We start from the raw sequence: 19,290 nt of genomic DNA on the forward strand, positions 1-19,290 counted from the left end.
AATCCAGCTCTGCAGGCTTTGTCTGAATCATGTATACACAGAGCAAGGTAAAGTGAGATTACAAGCATAATCCACTGGCACTACTAATTTTTAAATAATGGCTCTTACCAACAAAACACTCTTAAAGTATTATTTATTTTGCTTTAGAGGATTTATGGGTTTTTCTTCTTCTAAATAAAACTTTGTAAAAGTAGCAGAGCTGTCAGTGCTGCTTGTCCATTATTTTGGTCCTCAGCACACCAATCAAATATACAAATTCATAAAGTGAGAATTTACTGTAAGGTAAGGCTAGATGACTAGTAAGATTAGAGCATTGTATCTGCTTCATTCCACAGAATATATACTAATTTACATACTAAATCCATCACTCAGGGTGAGCCAGACATCCTAGTTGGAAATACATATTTATTATATAAATAGAAGGAATCCAAAACAATCAATGTTATGATTTTTTTTCTATTAACCGTAACCAACTCTTCCTAAAAATTTGTCATCTTAATTTATTTTAAGTTCAGTTTCAAGTGCCATGCCTCTATCCCTCCATTTCACCCAGGGAATGATCTCTACGTGTCTCAATGAACAAAACCAGGTTTTGAATGCACTATAAATGAAGGTCCCAAGAACACAAGAATTTCAGCATGGGACAAATTTAGGGATATGATTGGTGCCACTAAGTTAATTCTACACATATATACACATAATTTGCACATGAACCCAAAGTACTACTTTATCCTTTAAAAGAAGTCTTACCTGGCAGCATCTTTCTCTAAACGACGTTGTCTTAAACTGGAAATGAAGTCATCGTAGTATTTCTTATGTGCTTCTACTGACAGTCGTTCACAGTCAGTATAAGCAAATTCTGGGTCTATGAAATTATATCTCTCAGTCTTTGTGAAAATAGTCCTGAATATTTAAAGAGAATTGTAGTTTCACTACATGTGCAAAATGATTCTGGGTCTTGTTAGAAAGAAAACATATCGATCTTGATAGATATATATTTCATTGCAAACATTCTCTTTATCACAGCTGGTTATTAATATTTGACCTTGTACAGGCAACCATGAAAATGAAACATTGCAACTGTAATAGCTACATTTGTAGTTTCATGTAAGAAAAGCAACTCAAGAAATTTATGTGCAAAAGACTCATAAATGCAATGAATTTTTAAGAACTTTCAGTGCAAAAAAACCCAATGAGTAACAAATCTTGATCTACTACATGATATATATATAAATGTGTGGCTTTAAATACTAGATTCACATAATTTTTACCTGTACTTTTTATCCCATTCACTAGGCCTAAGGCTGGTTGCACGATCGTTAGGGAAAGCTATAAGCGCATCATCCTTACAATTCCTGTTCATCCGGTGCGTATGAATTCGTGTTTGGGCTGATTTAAGCATTGCCACAGGTGCTGCATCAATGCACTGTATTGCCCCACGTGCTGCATCAGGGCACTCTTCTGTGCCATCAACTACAAACTGTCCAGTTGCATTAGAAACCACTGGTGTTAAACCTTTAAATTCAAATAAAATACAAACTTAAACTGATATTTTCTAAACAAAATTCAAAGTATTAGAAAACATTTATAATTTGCACTGCCCCGCCTGGCGGTGCAGCAATCAGTCACCCATCCCTTCAACAAGAGGGAGGAAGGCATTCACATCCTACCAACAGCCCACTGCCTCCCTTGGCCTTGATCACACAAACAAATACCAGAGCTCAAACCACTGTCCTGTCCAGCTGTGACACTTTGTCTTGCTCAATCACACGAGCAACACTCAGAGCTGCCTCCATCACAACCCTGTTCATGGTGCCCCAAAGCTTTTCCTAAGGGCTGCAAACACAGGCATGACTTTTGACAAAGAACTCCCAAGGTATCACAGCTAAAAAGAGAGCTCAGATATTTTTCACTCTAATTTTATAAAAGCACATATCCATTAATGTTAAAGTGAAAAATTACAGTAGAAACTAGATGGTGTGTTTGCTCACCTCTCCTTAAACAGAGACATACATTTAAAACAGCACTATAAACAAATAAATCCATACTTCAATTGCCCTTTCCTCCCTCACTTGCAAAAAAAATTGATCATTACATATATTTGTTTTACCCACTTCAGCCTTACTTCACTCCAAAATGGCTATCAAAAAAAAAAAAACCAAACAAACAAACAAAAAACAACCACTAAAAAATCAAAAGCTACTTTCCATCCTCTAAGCCATACAAGTGATTACAACTTTCACTGCCCAGGGAGGCATAGTTTGAAAGAAGCTTCATTCCAGTCTCTCCCCGACTTCAACTGAATACAGACACAATTACACACACTCATCCACAGAGACAAAGAGAAGACAAGCAGGGAGATACAGAACCATCTGTACAAGGATCTGAAAAAACCACTTTTACTTCACATTTCAATGAGGCTTAAAAGCAAAACACAGATATCAGCCTAAAGAGTAAATATCCTTCATAAGCTCTTTATGAACCTGCAGACAGGAGCAGAATGAGGACATTTACAGAGCAAATAGTAAACAAGAACATATAGAAAACCTAAAAATTTGAATATTACATTAAATCTTTGATTAAAAAAAAAAACCAAACAACACTTCTTTTGTGTTTCTGAAGCAAGAAAACTGAAGGAGTTCTGCATTTCAACAATAAAATCTAGAAACTGCCAAACTACAGTTTCTTCTCAATTCCTGATAGCCATAGACTTGAAAAACATTCCTGAAAATAGGAGGAATGTCCACTGGCTTATCAACTGTTCTGGTACTTGCAAAAAGAATCATGGAATCATAGAAATATGATGAGTTGAAAGGGACCCATAAGGATCATCAAGTCCAACTCCTGGCCCTGCACAGGACACCCAAGAAGCCCACCAGAATCTCAGGTGCCTGAGAGTATTGTCCAAATATTTCTTGAACTCTGACAGGTTTGCTGCTGTAACCACTTCCCTAGGGAGCCTGTTCCAGTGCCCAACCATCCTCTGGGTGAAAAAACATTTTATCACTTTTCACTAATTTTTTTAGCATCTTACCGGTATTAATAGTGAATAGAATTTTTTTTCGTTTAGCTTTGCACACACCACTCAAGCTCAAATATAATTGGTGAAAGGATATTGTCTTCAAATCATGCAAATTATTTTTATCTACTCCTCTACCAATGATATCGATAATTTGCTTCATTTTAAATGTTCCTATTTGACGTGGAGAAAATGAAATCATCACATCCTGGAAAAGAAAGCTTATTCTGAGACATATGAGGCAGAAAAGCAAAGAGTCAAATTTTGTGTATTTCCTGTATAATTCAGTTATTGAGTCATTTCTCTCCACATTTACCTCTAAGACAGGTGTTACAAACTGGGCTTTTAGAATATGCCAACAGACACACAAAAATTAGCAAGATAAGGTAATATAAAAATGCTACACATTAGAACACAACAAAGTCTCATTTGCTCATTTTTGAGATAAATTGTTACATCTTGTGCCCTGAGTTACTGGTTTGGGAAATTATAACTATTTAACATATATTTGGAAAAGTTTCTTTCATTAAAAGAAATGTTATCTTACTTGAATACTTGTGATTTACTGAAAGAAATTAAAAGTATTGTGCAAAAATACTTGAGTATGAAGGACCCTTCTCAAATCAGTAAAATACAAAAAAAAATTTATAATTACAGATAGGAAAAAAAACATTTGTAAAGTTGCTTTAGTTTTACAATTATTTTTCCCAAATTCAAACTAACATTTGCTGCTTCCTGCAATACTGGAAAAAATGTTGAGAGGCCCTATAAAATGAGAAAAAAAATTATTTAGCTGGTATTAAAGTCATTGCCACTGAAATGAAATTGTTCTGTTTTACAAGAAATTCCACTGCTAACCACTGTAAAATAATCTGCATAGCTGCACAACCTCAGAGACAGACATAGTTACCTTTGCAGATTTTTTTTTGATTTTTCCTTTTTCAGGAGATACAATAAAGTGAGCGGCCTTGCGGAAGCTGAATATCACTGGAAGGGAGTCGGATTCGTTTTTCAGTGTGCAGAGGACTTCTGTTTGGTCTCCCAAATAACAGTCCATAAAATTAATTTCTGGTCCTGGATTAAAAGTTACCATCACAGGAAGCCCAGAACCCAGTCAAAGCTAAGTCCACGTGATGAGGGTGATTCCCTGCATTAGGCAAACACAAAACCAAACAAACAAAACTCCTCACACACCTTTTAGCTTACAAACAGAAAAGTCATGCTATACCTGTATGGCCACAAAATAATACTGCAAAACAACAAGATTTATAAAGCAACTTTCTATAAATATAACACAGTAATGCTTACTGAAAAAGATTGTTGGGTAAACGTATTCCCTCATTAAGGAAGATGAGAATGATCAAATATGCACTTGAAAATGCACAAAACTGCTACTACAAAAGTGCCAGTGACTTGCAAATGGCTGGAGGGGGTTTAATGTCCTCCCAATATTTGCATTTACGATTAAGTTCTAGGTGCTCAGTAGTAGCAGGTGTATTCATGACACAGGATTCCCTCCTTTCCAGTCAGTGTTCGAAGAGGTTTTGGTGCTAGATTATTAAAGATGATAAGTTACTTCAATTTACTTAGTATAATCATAAACAAACAAACAAAAGAACCAGATTTGTTATAAGAATAGAAATTTTTTTTAAAAATAGATTTAAAAAAATTCAAAGTAGATATCAAGATATACAGTTTTAGCATCCATATACACGTTTCTGATGGTGACTGTATGTTTCTGATAACGTACTTGTGGTTGCTGTGGCACCATCGCCGAGGGCCTGCAGATAACCACTTCTATTCCCAACAGTTTCAAATCTCAGAAACAGGACATAATCTTGTTTCAGTGATGAATCATTCACTTCAAAGTCTCCTTTAAATTTTCTGTAAGAGTCACAATCTCTAATTAGATGGTGGGGAAAAAAACAAACCTCCAAACCCCAATTCACAAAAAAATCAAGACATTTTTCATCATCCAGTCTGGCTTCTTTGCTGTCAGCTACAGTTTAAACAAATTATCTTTATTCTTCCTTTCAGAAAATGGAAATAGTAACAAATTTAAGCTCATCAATATCTGTGTACTTATACTATTAGTCATTTGATATTTCTTCCAGTCTACAACAGTTTTCTAAACTAATACTACATGCAGAATAATTACTTATATTTAGAGTTTAAGGGAAAATGGCAAGAGTGCATTTTCTTTTCCTTATCCAAGAAGAGATGTTCCTTTATATTTAGGAGTTGGTTTGGTTTTTTGGGTTTTTTTGGGGAGGGTGGTAATGGAATGACCAGCTTTCTAAAATGTTTCACTTTCTGGATGGTTAATAAATGGCAAAATCTAATAAAATTCTTCTTTTCACAAAACCAGCTTGACCAATTCTTGGTCCAAATACACCCTTAATGTATTATAAACACAGAATCACAGAATCACTTCAAACTTTGCTTTCTCATTTGTAGTATCACAGCAGGCAATTTCTTTTAACACACAAATACATAGGAAGTTATTGAGAAAAAAAATTTGCAGACATACTGACTTAAAATCATTTTCTCCAACACAGATCTTACAGAATAGTTTAGACCAATCAAGCTGTGTGTGTGTGCTTATCTGCTTTGTACCACTCACTCACTCAGGACTAAAGCACAAGGTAACCAAAGATTTCTCGTAAGGTAGCAAAGTTCCTTGATTGGGAGTGCACAAGATCAAGGTGGAAACATCTACATCTCTATTTTTCAGGCTTAAGTCCTGTAAAACAGCATCTGTACTCCTCTGAAGATCTGTCCCCTAAAAAATAATCAAAATATGAAATAGTTCAGCCTGTTCCACTTTCTCTTTTGTGGTGTGTTTTTTTTTTTTTCCTACACACACATTTTCATGTATAACAAACAGAAAGACATAACATAAGAAACAGCACTGGCATAGTTACACATCACGTGGCTAATTAATGAATTTTTAAACATCAGTTTCATGTCAATGTTTTGAATTCCCTTTTTTAAACATGATGCTCACTCAGATGATTTCACTGTCTGAGAAAAACAAGTGAAACCACAAATGCTTAATATCTTGAAAGACCAAAATGTATTCTGATAACTCCTTTTAAATAATAAGAAAACCAGTGGGATTTCAAGCAATACTGCTCAAAAACAAACAAACAAACAAAACCCCAAAACAAAACAAAACCCACCAAAAACACAAACAACAAAAATCAAACCAAAAACCACCACAAAAACTAAGCAAACCCACTCAGGGAACATACTTAACATTGTTAAGGTTAAAATGTCACATAGTGTAACAGAAAAAATTGAAAAAATCAATTCCAAGGTTAAATTATAGTAAAAAATGTGTTGGCTGGACAGAAGTTTCAGAAAGCCTATAGATCAGGGAATAATATAGCACAGTAAACAATATTAGAAGATGAATGTTGAGAAATAAAAACTGCAAAACCAGAAATGAAAACAAGTTTTCAGCTACAATAAAAGCTGAAGCAGTTTCTTACCATCTCTCCTCCAATGGCATTGTCTTCCAGTACTGCTACCCAGTCCATATTCTCAGGACTTTTATTGTATAAAGATATTTGCTCAGTCTTTGAAGTCCCAAAGTAAACTGGTCCAAAGTTAATGCATTCCACTACTTTTCCACAAGAGGCTCCAAGAACTTTCAGAACTTGTTCAACTACAACAGCTTTAACCCACACTTCAGTGCAGCCACGACCTTCCAATTCCACCCTGTCAGTGAGAGCAGCAAGGTAATGTACAAAAGTGTTAGAAATAATCAGTTTGGTTAGTTTGGTTTATATCAGAACCTTTGGTTTATATTAGAACCTGTGCAAAAAAATGAGCCAAACCCAAGTACTAAAATTTTATCTATGGTTTTTTCATAGATAAATTAAACAGAGGGAGCAGAGCAAGGAGCGTGTACTTGACAATGACCTAAAAGGAATATTATCAGCCAGGAAAGATCACTCATTAGTTGGTGGAGTTTTGGGGAGATTTTTTCCCTTTTTCAGTGTTTGAAATTAGAGGAATGACATCTGAAAAGAATCAAAAGCATCCACAGATGATACACCACTCTTATTTCTGAGAATTTTTATATCTATATACCAATTTTCAGCATATATACCTAATTTTCTCTTAGAGAACTGGAGCTAGAAGTTCATCTGAACAAGCATAAAAAACTGCTGCTGTTCCTGCCTGAATGCTTGATGATGCCACAAATCACCAAAAGATCACATAGACATTGTACAAATTTTTGTTATTAGAATTCTATTGGAACAAAGCATATTTTTTCTTGATGAACAAAATCAAGTAGTATTATACTTTGTTTTTCTAACAGAATCAACTACCTTTCTGAATAGCATCTGAGGTAAAAAAAAAAAAAAAAAGAAAAAAGAAAGTCTTTTTATTGAATAGTCACATATGTGACTATCCCACATAAGGGATCTGGGAGAGGATCTCAAACTCAAATTGTCTTTCAAGTTCTGAAGCATGATTACAGGATATTCCAAGACATAAAATAAATCTAAAAAAACTATAAGAGTAGATTCTTTTGAGAATAATTTTGCTTGCACATAGAAGGAAAATGTTTTGAGAGCATGGTAAATGGAAATAATCGAGATGTTTTCATGAAAACTGTGCTATTTCTCCAAGTCAAGTTCCTGTCAAATACCCATTGCAAGACTTTAAACAATACCCTGTTTGTTTAAACACATACAAACACACCTGTATACACATATTTGTGCAAAACTTGACAACAAAACATAATATTTCATGTAGTCTAAAGAATAGAATAATGACTAATAAGAAATGCAAAATTCACTGACAGAATTATGTAGAATTTAAGGCAGGAAATGGGTGAAGGATGAAATCTGCAGGAGACAGTAGCCATCTAACCAATATGGGGTGAAGAAAATAGTGGAGGCAGCCTGGACAGTAAAAGAAAGGCAGAAAGCAGGACACTTAGCAACAAAAAGATTGCAACTTAGTAGCCAGAGAAAAAATCATATGAAGGGGATGTGACTATGAAGTAACAGCACAGATAACATCTTCCCTGTCATTGTAATAAAATTTTTCTCCTGTACTTTCATTTCCTTTTCCAACAGGCTGCCAAAAATAACAACAGGAAGTTCAAGTCTATCTGAATAACTCAAAACAAAAGAGGAAACCTTTACAGATACAGCCCAGACTCCCTCAAAAAAAACCACAAAAAAACCCAAAAAACCAAAAACAAATAAAAACCCCACAAACAAACAACCACAACCACACCCTACTCACAGATTGCCCAGAGAAGGTGTGGATTCCCAATCCCTGGCAGTGCTCAAGCCCAGGCTGGATGGGGCTCTGAGCAACCTGTACAAGGTGTTCCTGCCCAGTGGCAGGCGGTGGAACTAGAGAACTTTCCAGTCCAAAACGTTCTGTGATTCTATAAAAGTACTCATTCAAAAATAATCTACTCTTAAAAGAGTTAGTGGTTGCAAATACATTCTCTCTCCATTGAAAATAAGATGCGCCAAAAGACACAATAATGTTTCTGAGATCCCTGAAACACGTAGAGCTCAAAGAAAACTGGCAGTGACAGAAGGTAAGAGGAGTAAGGAACACAAGATGTGCACAAAGGTGAAAGATATCAAAGGTCTTGGTTAGTTTTATTTTGAGAGATGTGCAAATGTCCCATATCATTATGACTTATGAGAGATCTTTATTAACACAGGCACGTACACAATTTATGCATCATTTTCTGTGGACATAATATAATCATCAAATTGATTTAATAAAAATAAGTTTGAAAGACAGCAACTGACAGTTAGGAACTTAACTTTTTTAGATAAACATTCCTAATAAAGATTTGATTTAATAATAGGCAAAAATGGAATTTGTAGAGATGGAGTTCTTCAGTCATACACTCACTTCATCACTTCTTTGATGACTCTGGGTACATCTGTGCAGATATCCACTTGAATTGTCCTTTTAGATTTTGGCTTTACCACTCCACTGGAAGGTGTTATGCTAGACAAGGCAACCCCATCATATGATATTTCAAATATACCTAAAAAAACCAGAGTAATAAACAGAATGCTACACAGTATAAAGCTGTAGATTTATATTCTTCTATTAAACACTTGAAACTACACATGCAGATGTCCACAAGTAATGCATTTTCCTATGGAAACAGGAAACACCGAGTTCAGCTTTTTAAAAACTATTTCTAACAGAGAGTAGATCATTTTTCCAGGCTTTCTTTAAATACTACACACACATGTCCAGTGTCACTTTGTTATTTGAGATTGTAACAGAGAAGGTACATTCCAACCAAAAGTGACTATATCATATGCTGTAAGTACCATTTTGTAAGTCACAGGCTATTTTACACACAGCTTTAGGCAGCTACAGTAACCAGAAAGTGTATATTGCAGATAACATCAGCTTTTATGATTTGGTATATGCATAATGCAAGTTATTGCAGAAGAGAACAGTGAGTATTTCTAGTTCATAAAAATGTTTTGTAGATTGTGAAAAAAAATGTGTATTTAACCAACAGCACTAATTATCTGTCATTATATTACAGACACAAAGAAATTGTTTCAAATGTTGTAGGAGAAATGTACTGTTTGACCTCAGATAAAAGATAATCTCTGACATAAGAGCAGAAGCAGGAACAAAGGAGCTGTTTTGTGCATGGGATGACATGTGAAATGCAATCTTTGAGTCTCAGGCCAGCACACAGCACTTCCTGCTCATATATTTTACATGCTGCCTGCTATTGTGACCTGCTGTATTATGATTTACAGAGCCTACAGAAACACAGGTTCAGCAGCTCTTCCTCTGTCTGCTCTCTGTACACTATTTTACTAACCACCATCTTCACTCTCATTTTGTCTCTGTGCAATCCTATAAAACTTCATCATGTAACCAGCGTGTATCATGCAGAGTTTATAAGCAGAAACGGTTCTTTATACAATATGAAAAAAATAATAACATACAAATTAGTTGTAGATGCATAAGTAATGTCAGTTATCTCATTTTCTTTACCTAATCACAATTACCCAATATAAGAAGTTAGCATGTGTGAGGAAGAACTGATTTTATAAACTACACACTACATCTCTTAAGTTGAACTGGTTATAAAAAAAAAAAAAAACCCACACAAAATTTTCTCCTTTTATTTTATGAAAAAAAAATGCTTTAAATAGACAGACTTTTTTTTTTTTAATCTTATTATTGCAACCCATCTTTCTGTTGCTGCAATCATGTATTTTCTCTTGGTACAATACCTTGTGACAATCAGGGAGACAAATGTTCCCACAACCTTGGCCTAACGCAAATAGAGACAGTTTGTAAAGCAACAAACAGCTGTACAAGTGAGGAACAGAAATAATTAACTGTTTTAAAATTCTTGTTTGAAACACAGAACAGTTGCCACCCTTCTTCTGGAGAATGGTGTTTGCAGCTTTGTCCAGTGGAAAAGGCAGTCAAATAGGTTACTTGGATCATATAAACATTCTTACGCTCCACTGACCATGTTTTTTATTCTCCTTGGAAGGGTCCCCTAGCAGAAGGTGAAGTATGTGCATGTTGTAAAAGCTGTATGATTTCAAAAGACATGGCAGCAAGATAAAAGACCCCTCATTATGTTCTAGCAACAAATACAGTTCAATTCCCATCCTAGAGGACGTGAGCTCTGAAAGCACAGGGAGCTTGTAGTTGCTTATTTAATAGACAGCTGTGGGGATCACAGAAGCACAAAGAGAACAAAGCAAGGGCAGACATGATTTGCTGCTATTTATGTTGGGCATACTAAGAAAATGAGCAACTATTATTGTTGCATCTTTCAAGATGGGACTCAAAAGCAGAGAACTCCTAAAACTTGTAGAGTTCTAAAACAGTTTTTCCTTTCTAAGTGGAAGCATAGAAATGCCTATAGAAGCAATGGGCCATGTACAATACCTTCAGCTACAGTACTTGTTAGCTGCATAACCCAGAACTCCAGTTCATTTCTACTTGGCCATTGAAGTGTTAATTTGCATAAAATTACACTTTCCAAGAAAATAAAATATTTCTATAATTTAATGCATGCTAGATATTTACCTGAAGATGATCCATGGTTAGCAATAGTAATCTCTTTACTAATTACTTTATTGCTCACAATCACTTGACCAAAATCAAGCTCAGACTCAATTTCCAGACAACAGTATGGAACAAATCTGTAGAGAAAAGACATGGTTTTATCTCCCAAAACTTGAAAATACCTCTGCATTTTTAGAGAAATTTGATCAAGCACTTCAGTGAAAAAGAGTTTTCCTTTTGCCCCAGTTTGTCCCAGTTCTCCTACCAAAGTTTTTGCAACTCCCTTCAGCACTATAGCATACCCAGGGGAGATGTAAGAGAGATAGTGATCTACCGAATGGTTTAATGACTAACTACTGTAACTTTAAAACAATATAGCTTTAAACAATTAGTTAAAATGGAATGTATACATTTCTATTTCATTTATATACTTTATTATAGCACCGTAAATAAAATCATGTTGAGTTAATTGCATCACAAAACAAGACCAAAGTTAACATTCACCATAATTCATTATCAGTTGCCTGAACTAGAAGCAGAGAGAAAGCAGGCGTGCCAGTGTCCATTTACAGCCTGGGTGTTTGATACATATTTTATGTGACCAACAAAACTTATTACAACAGACAGAAGTGGGTGATGACAAAAGTCACAAGCTATTTCTATTATTTATTTAATAGCCTCATTCAGCATGATGACATCCCTGTACTGCTTAGCCAGAATGAACACACCATTCTTGCTTCAAAAAACCTGCATTTTAAACACCCCAATGTTTAATATAATCGCACCTCTGATCTCACAAAAAGACTGTTTCAAATCAATTGGAATTTTATATCAGCACAGCAGTCTATCTCCTCTTAACCACAAATAGGAACATGCAGGAACAATTACATCTCATGATCTGCATTACATGCAGCACAGAAATCTAAATGGAGAAGGAAGAAAAATATCCCTGGTCGAGCGAGGCAGATCCTGCCCAGACACTTCATTACATAAAGGAGAATGGAGGGGGAAGGAAGGGAGTGAGGAAAAAAATTGAATCAAGAAATGGCCCAAAAGAATTTGCTCTCAAGAATTTTAGAACACTGTTTTTAATTGTCTTTATAACTTATTCTACTGCAAAAAAAATAAAAAATCTTGAAAGAGATGGTCTAATCCAGCAGGATGTGGCAAAAAACCCCAACAACAACCCCCCCCAAAAACCCAAACAAACAAAAAACCCCCTAGAAAAACAAAATAAAGGGGGAGTGGGGGGAAGAATCAGCTGTTAAGATTAGAGTACATTCAAATCAATTGTTAAAATTTCACATTACAAGTACCCAGACATTCTTCCAATAAGCTTCACTGAAAAAATGAAACAGAAATATTTTTCCTCTCAAGATCCAATTATCTAACTTTGCAAATAGACAGGAATAACCTTAAATTCTAATTTCAGTAAGATTTTCTAAGAGAAAAATTTCCCTGCACAAAAGGGAAATAGTCAAAGTAAAGGGTCTGGGATTTGTTTTCTAATACAGGTTTGCTGTTTATGTTTTGGTTTGGGGCCTTTTCATTAAAATGGAATTTATTACATTTGCATGACACAAAATACGTTCGTGAAAACATGGATCAAAAAAAAAATACAGTCAAAGTATATTGACCTTTTTCAAACACACACACACAAAAATAATAAGAGCCTGTCAACTTTTTCCCACAAAAGCCAGTTAAATGTGAAGATTTCAAATACTTAATCTATTGCAAGTCCTTTCCAGAAAGGAGTTACCAGTAGCATTATCATCCTATCTTCACAATACCACACTAATAAAATTTTTCTAAAAATTAAAAATAAAAAACCCCATAACCTAAAAATTAAACTATTTAAATTAAAAATGCTACCTAAAAACTTTTTTTTTCTAGGAAAATATATGTTGGGAGAACATATTTAGAGACAGTTTTAATACTAAAATGATCATATTGAATTACTAGATTCAGTATTACTTTATGAAAAATCATCCCTGTCTTTCAGCCAAAGAACATTTAGGGCTGTTTAGATTTCTCTAAAGTTAATTAAAAAAAGCTATAATAGCATGTTTAACACTGTGTTCTAAGAGAAATAGAACTTACAAACACCAAAGGAAAAAAAACAACTAATTAAAACAGTTATCTGCAACTCTTCCAACAGCAGATTGTCTTTTGCTGAGAAGAGACAAAATTTATAATAACTTGAAAACCCCATGTCTTACACTTAAGTATTTCTCTCCTATACTAACAATAGTATTACATTAACATAATTTGAAGATTTGAAGACAACTTTGAAGATGAAACAAGGAAAAGCAAATCAGTGGAAAAGATCATAAGAGGTAAACACAATGTAGAAGTATTTCCTACCTGAAGGCAGAGCTTTACCCATTTCAGGCTAGCATAAGATGCTTCTGGAATTGCTTGCTTCTTAAAAACAACTCATATACTGATTAATCTCCACGTGGAAATTCATTTCTGTCTATACATGTAATTTGTAATGTTAAGATCTTCATAAAAACTATGATTTGCACTACTTTGTGGGATTCACCTGTCCCAATTTAGGCATCTAAAAGCTTGACCTGTAAGCAGAAGTTTGTTGTCCTCATTTTTCTTAATAGACAAAGGAGGGAAAGGTATCCCAGAGCAATTCTCTCTCTTTCTCAGATAACCACTGAGCCTAAGTCTGACGAACTATATTTAGAAGCTTACTTTTTCCAATCAGCCTATGTTTATACAATATATGAGAGATATTTCCATATAGACACACGCAGATAAGGTGACACAATCACACATGGATTGATGAAAGTGATTCTTGAACTTGTGATGTTGTTCTAAAACAGCACTCTATTTCTAGAATCAGGCAACATATGTTTCACTATAATCCAGTTTTGCAACTGTGAACAATTTACTGTAAAATCTTTTATATAAAGGGTTCAGGAAGAAGGGAAGACATCAAGAGTAGGTGTTAACTTGTCTAACTGTACAGAATTAAAAATTATCAACATTATTACAACCAAGGTAGAATATAGCAAAACCAAAAGTCCAGACTGTCTATGATCTTAAGAAGGATATCACCCCAATGAACTAATTATCCATGTGCTTCTCTGAAAAAAAAAAAAAATCTTACTTTTGTAGGAAACTTACTACTTGTTTTCCATCCAACTGACAGACTAATTACAAAGCCATATGTGACATGTATAAGTAAGCTTTCCACAAGATTAAACTGCAAATAAACTTTGCACAAGACTAGAGTGCAAATACTAACAGCAGCACATGAACTTTTGAATATCATACCCAAGCAGGGGGATATCAACTACGTCGTCATCTACTAAAAGAATCAGTTTATCTTGAAGGTCTTCTAGACGGTCAGGATAATATTCCACAAAAGCTTTCAGCTGAAGTCCAGATGCAATGGGCTTTTCTGGATTTCCCGCAATCAATTTAAACTGCAAATCAAAAAAACACATTTTTTTTAAATTGTAACACATTCTAGATTAAGTACAACATACATATGGTTCATTTTAAGAAGAATGCAGAGATTGATTTAAAATTTACCATGAATGTTAAAATATGCAGGGGTTTATAATTTTATCTCCCTATTTACTGAAGTTCAGACTTCTTACAGTAAAAGACAAAATGAATTAGCAAAATTTTCCAGTTTTTCCAAAGGAGCTCCAGCTTTTCCTACTGCTGCAATAAACCTGAAGCAACACAAAATTAAATCAGCTATTACTCAGTGAAGAATATCTTTAGTACCTGAGAATATGACAAGGATTAGGTCTCAGTTCAAAGCAGCAACAAAAGGGGACAGGGCAAGAGCTTTCTCTTGGTCCAGCTTACATGAACAGAAAGTCTCACTTTCTGTTGTATATTGAAATCTGCTTAAAAAGTTCATGGCACCTTTAATTTAGAGCAGCTGACAGAAAGCATCCTTTCCTCTCTCTAAGCTTTCTGTTCTAATTTATGTTTGAAATATTCAAAGGTAATTTACTACTTTTTGATTCTGTTGTCTGAGCACCTCCTTCTATTCCTTTAGAATGCTCCTAGCAGCTAAAGGAAATTTTTTATGTAATGTACCTCTTGGTTACGGGCTTGATTTGGAAAGAGTAGCCAAGTTTTAATTTCGAGGTGTGTAAAATCTATCTCTAAAGAGAATTAAACATTCAACGATATTCATCCTATACCAGGGAAATTAATATATTGTACTAAGAACTTTCAGTGAAGCCTATGGAAAACTGCTTTGTGAGCTAAATTCCTTGAAAGACATTTTTTGGCTACGCACTATGACAGCTCAAGGAAGGTTATTTTTCAGTTCTTGCACTCTATGAATGCCTCAAAGTTTTTCAGATGAGTCATACACTTCAGAGCCTTGTAATCACAGGCAGCAGCAAAAGGTCTGGGAATGAGAAAGGGCAACACAACAGACCTTTCTGGAACTGAGCATGTGAAGTGGCATCTTGTCCCCCAGCTGTCATATTGGTCCTCTCATGTACAATAGCATTAAAATACACAGCAAAAGGCATGAGTTAATCACAGAGGTAGAAACTCTTAGGCTATGATTGAGTAACCTCTTCTAAAACTGACTCTGCCTTTCCACTTCTGGAGCACATAAAAAATTGGTCAGGCTGATGAAAACTAACAAAACAGAATAATTCAGTCCTACCAAATCAAGCCCTCTTGACAGTTTCCAGCTCATGCCTAAAGTCTGCAGCTAAAGTGTAATAACAATCAAGCTGCCACTCTTGCCCTCGAAAAGAAAAGCTGACTACTCAGGTTGTGAAATTATCCAAGGTACTTCAGTTGTCTGACAATCATATTGATTACTACCCTGGAATTATTCATAGCTCAAGCTGTGAACATAAAGCAACATCAGCTTCTGTTCAACCCCTGATGCCAGTTCAACCCAACCCTTTGATTCCAACTTTGACGTAATTAACGAGCAATAAACTATTAACCACAGCTGGGTTTTGCTGGGCACACACACACAGGTTACAAGTCAAGGGCTAAGCTAGTTAGAATTGTAAAGATGCATTTGTTTTTAAAATGTCTGGCTATGCAGTGATTTTCCCATAACTAATCAGATGCTATTAAGAGGAATCATACTATCTTGAGAAAGGATTGCAAAACTCTTTTTCTGAGAAAGCTCTCAGCAAGCAAGCACCACAAAGGGACCACTGTAGTAAAAAAAAACCCTTAAAATATAACCCAGAAATGAGGTAACAGAGCTATCACTTCACTGATTTGTTGTTCACACCATAGCAAGAGGACCCATTTCTACAGAATGTTCCCTGAAATGAAGAGGATCTCATGGGTTTCTTGTGGGACAAATTCTGGACAGCACGAAGCCAAGCAGGAAGGCAAAGCAGGGTTTGGTACCAACGATGCACTTGATCACTAAGGTTGGAAAAGATCTCCGAGGTCATCGAGTCCACCTGCTGACGGCTGATGCGGTAAGTCAAGAAAAGCCTGTGTACTTCTACTGAAACTACGGATTTAACAAACAAGGAAGCTCTCTCCAAACAAGGAAGCCCTCGCCCACAGCCTCGGGAGAATAAAGGACTGGGAAGACGGGAGCTCCTTTCGTTCGGGCGCCGCTCCCGCAGGCTGGAGCGGGGCGAGGCGCTGCCCTAACGGGACCGCTCTTTGCAAAGAGGCGGCGGCGGGGCACCCCCAGCCGCCCCTCACCTGGGGCCGGTGCGGCGGCAGCAGGTGCAGGCGGCAGCTCTCGACCCGCAGGTTCTGGACGGTGAGCGCGGCGCGGTAGTGGCGGCCCGGGACGGCGTCCCTGAAGCGCAGCTGGGCCGGGGCGATGCGGACCCCGCACTCGTCCCGCCACCCGTCCGCCATGGCCCGCACACGAGCGCCTGGCAACGGACGCGCGGCGCTGATTGGGTGGAAAGTGGCGGTGCGGCCTAAACCCACCAATCGGGAAAGGAGAAGCGGCGCAGGGGCGGGGCCAGCGGTTCGGACCGGCAACAGCCCAGCCGAGCCCAGCTCAGTTCAGTTCAGTTCGGCCCGGGCTGGCTCGGCTCGGCTCGGCTCAGCCCAGCCCAGCCCAGCCCAGCCCGGTCCAGCTCAGTTTACCTCAAGGAGTCCGCTTGTCCCCAGGCAAGCGGTGCCGATGCCTGGGGGACGGGATTTTCATCCCGCAGCTGCGGCGGCTCCTGGTGGTTCCCCCCAGCCTGAGGCAGCCCCTCCGCCCCCTCACACGCTCGGCAGGCGCAAGGAGCACCGGAGGGCACGGCTGCCGTTCCGTGGGCACCAGCTTGGACGGGAGCTGGAAGGAAATAAAGGCCCCAGACGCGCTGGCTTTGGGGTTTTGTTTGTTTGTTTGTTTGTTTTGTTGGAGGTGCACCAAAATAGTCGCATCATGGGGCTGAATTTCACCGAATCACAGAATCTTTAGGGCTGGACTGGATCTCTGGAGATCCTCCAGTCCAACCCCCTGCCAAGGCAGGGTCACCTGGAGCACAGGAATGTGTCCAGGTGGGTTTGGAATGTCTCCAAAGATGGAGACTTCACGACCCACCAAAGCCTGTTCCAGTGCTCCGCCACTATCAGTGTAAAGAAGTTCTTGCTCATGTTGAGGTGAAACTTCTTGTGTTTTAGTTTATGACCATCGTTCCTCATCCTGAAAGATGTCTTACACCCTGAAAAGAGTCTGGCACCATCCTCTGACACCCACCTTGAGATATTTAAATGTACTGATGAGATCCGCTCTCAGTCTTTTCCAGACTAAACAGGCTCAGCTCCTGCAGTCTCTCCTCATGAGAGAGATGCTCCACACCCTTCATCATCTTTGTGGCCTCGATTGGACCCTCTCCAGTAGCTCCTTGTCTGTCTTGTACTGAGGAGTCCAGAACAGGACACAGCGCTCCAGATGTGGCCTCACCAGGGCTGAGCAGAGAGGGAGGATCACCTCCCTCGACCTGCTGGCCACACATTCAGATGCACCCCAAGATGCTATTCAGCAATAAAGAGATACCTAGCCTGGGACTCAGGCTCAGGGCTGTCCAACACGTCCCCTCCTGTTTGCTCCAGCTGTTTCCTGCTATGGGTCCCACTCCAACAGCAGCCCAGAAGAGCAAAGGGTGATTCAGACATGGGTGCTCTTCTTGCCCTGGGTTTCTTAAGGACTGATTACAGTTGGATTAAATTGTACTCAAAATGGCCTGATTTCTCTTCTGGGCATGCATGTTAATCACAGACATGGTCTACATAGAACCAAAGCAGGCACTAAAACTCCTGAGTGCTGGTGGGAGCTCGGTGCCAGCGACCACACTAATAATTCATGGCACGCATTTACTGAGTGGTGGAAGATGTGTTCCTGTTCCGATCCTTCCTGTGCTGTAATTTAAGTGGTAAAATGAAGCTGACAAGAACCCAGCACTTAGACTTGGAGGGTTTGGGCCACATTATGCTTTGCTTTAAAGTAGCAGAAGAAAGGAGGGGGAACAGCACACACAGAATGCACTCAGAACCTCAGACATCAGTTTTGATTAACCCAAAATGTTTTGCCATAGATTACTTTATCCCTTGAAAATGCAGAAGGACACAAATTATCTGTATTTTAAAAGTCATACATGAGGAACTGCAAACATGGATGGCACTTCTCAGAACTACAAAGTACAACAAGGGTAAAAAGCCTATTTTTAATGGGTCAAGAAACCTAGAGGGAGCAAGGAAAGAGAAGAACCTTTGTTTATGTTGTTGGAGAAGGATGCTAACAGGTCTTTTTATCCCTCTTAAAGATTCAAATTATAACTACCTGTCTGTAAGTCACCGAAGAGTGTTTGGGAATATGGCATTATAAGCACTAATGGTAAAATCCAAGCATCCACAGGAGTTCTTTGGGAACACTACTTGAATTTGTTTAATGGTAGTGTGGTTGTACTTAACTGAAACACACACACACAAAAACAAAACAAAAACAAAACAAAAACAAACAAAAAAAATTACCAAGATTACAAGATTACCATACCAAAGAATTAAACTTGCTCTGGTTTTTTGATAGAGAATGGAGAACACTCCTACATAGTTTCTCTGGTCCTTTGATACTAATTCTTTAATGACAGAAGTAATTTTTAAAGATTTCTGTCTCTGCTGCTTGCTCCAGCCCTCACTCACAAGGTTACCACCCCATAAGAGAATTGGTATCAAAGAATACTGCTCTCTTTTCACTTGATTCAATGTAGATGTGTCCATACAAAATTTTT

General features: G+C 37.5%; 1 protein-coding gene across 1 annotated transcript in view; it reads right to left on the bottom strand.

Annotated features, from left to right (window-relative positions):
* CFAP47 (cilia and flagella associated protein 47) overlaps window positions 1-17,871 on the bottom strand; it is a 271,615-nt gene extending 253,744 nt beyond the window's left edge. Inside the window, 14 exon segments of the mRNA XM_050332181.1 lie at window positions 751-903; window positions 1,272-1,515; window positions 3,035-3,227; window positions 3,930-4,130; window positions 4,132-4,166; window positions 4,770-4,903; window positions 5,647-5,801; window positions 6,514-6,742; window positions 8,921-9,059; window positions 11,099-11,214; window positions 14,369-14,520; window positions 16,760-16,958; window positions 17,159-17,351; window positions 17,862-17,871. Coding sequence (XP_050188138.1) covers window positions 751-903; window positions 1,272-1,515; window positions 3,035-3,227; window positions 3,930-4,130; window positions 4,132-4,166; window positions 4,770-4,903; window positions 5,647-5,801; window positions 6,514-6,742; window positions 8,921-9,059; window positions 11,099-11,214; window positions 14,369-14,520; window positions 16,760-16,958; window positions 17,159-17,351; window positions 17,862-17,871 — 2,153 coding nt within the window.
* Window positions 17,872-19,290: the final 1,419 nt, after the last annotated feature.

Source organism: Myiozetetes cayanensis, unplaced genomic scaffold (genome assembly GCF_022539395.1).
Source record: "Myiozetetes cayanensis isolate MyiCay16 unplaced genomic scaffold, myiCay2020 scf5-8, whole genome shotgun sequence".
In the NCBI taxonomy this organism is placed as follows: domain Eukaryota; kingdom Metazoa; phylum Chordata; class Aves; order Passeriformes; family Tyrannidae; genus Myiozetetes; species Myiozetetes cayanensis.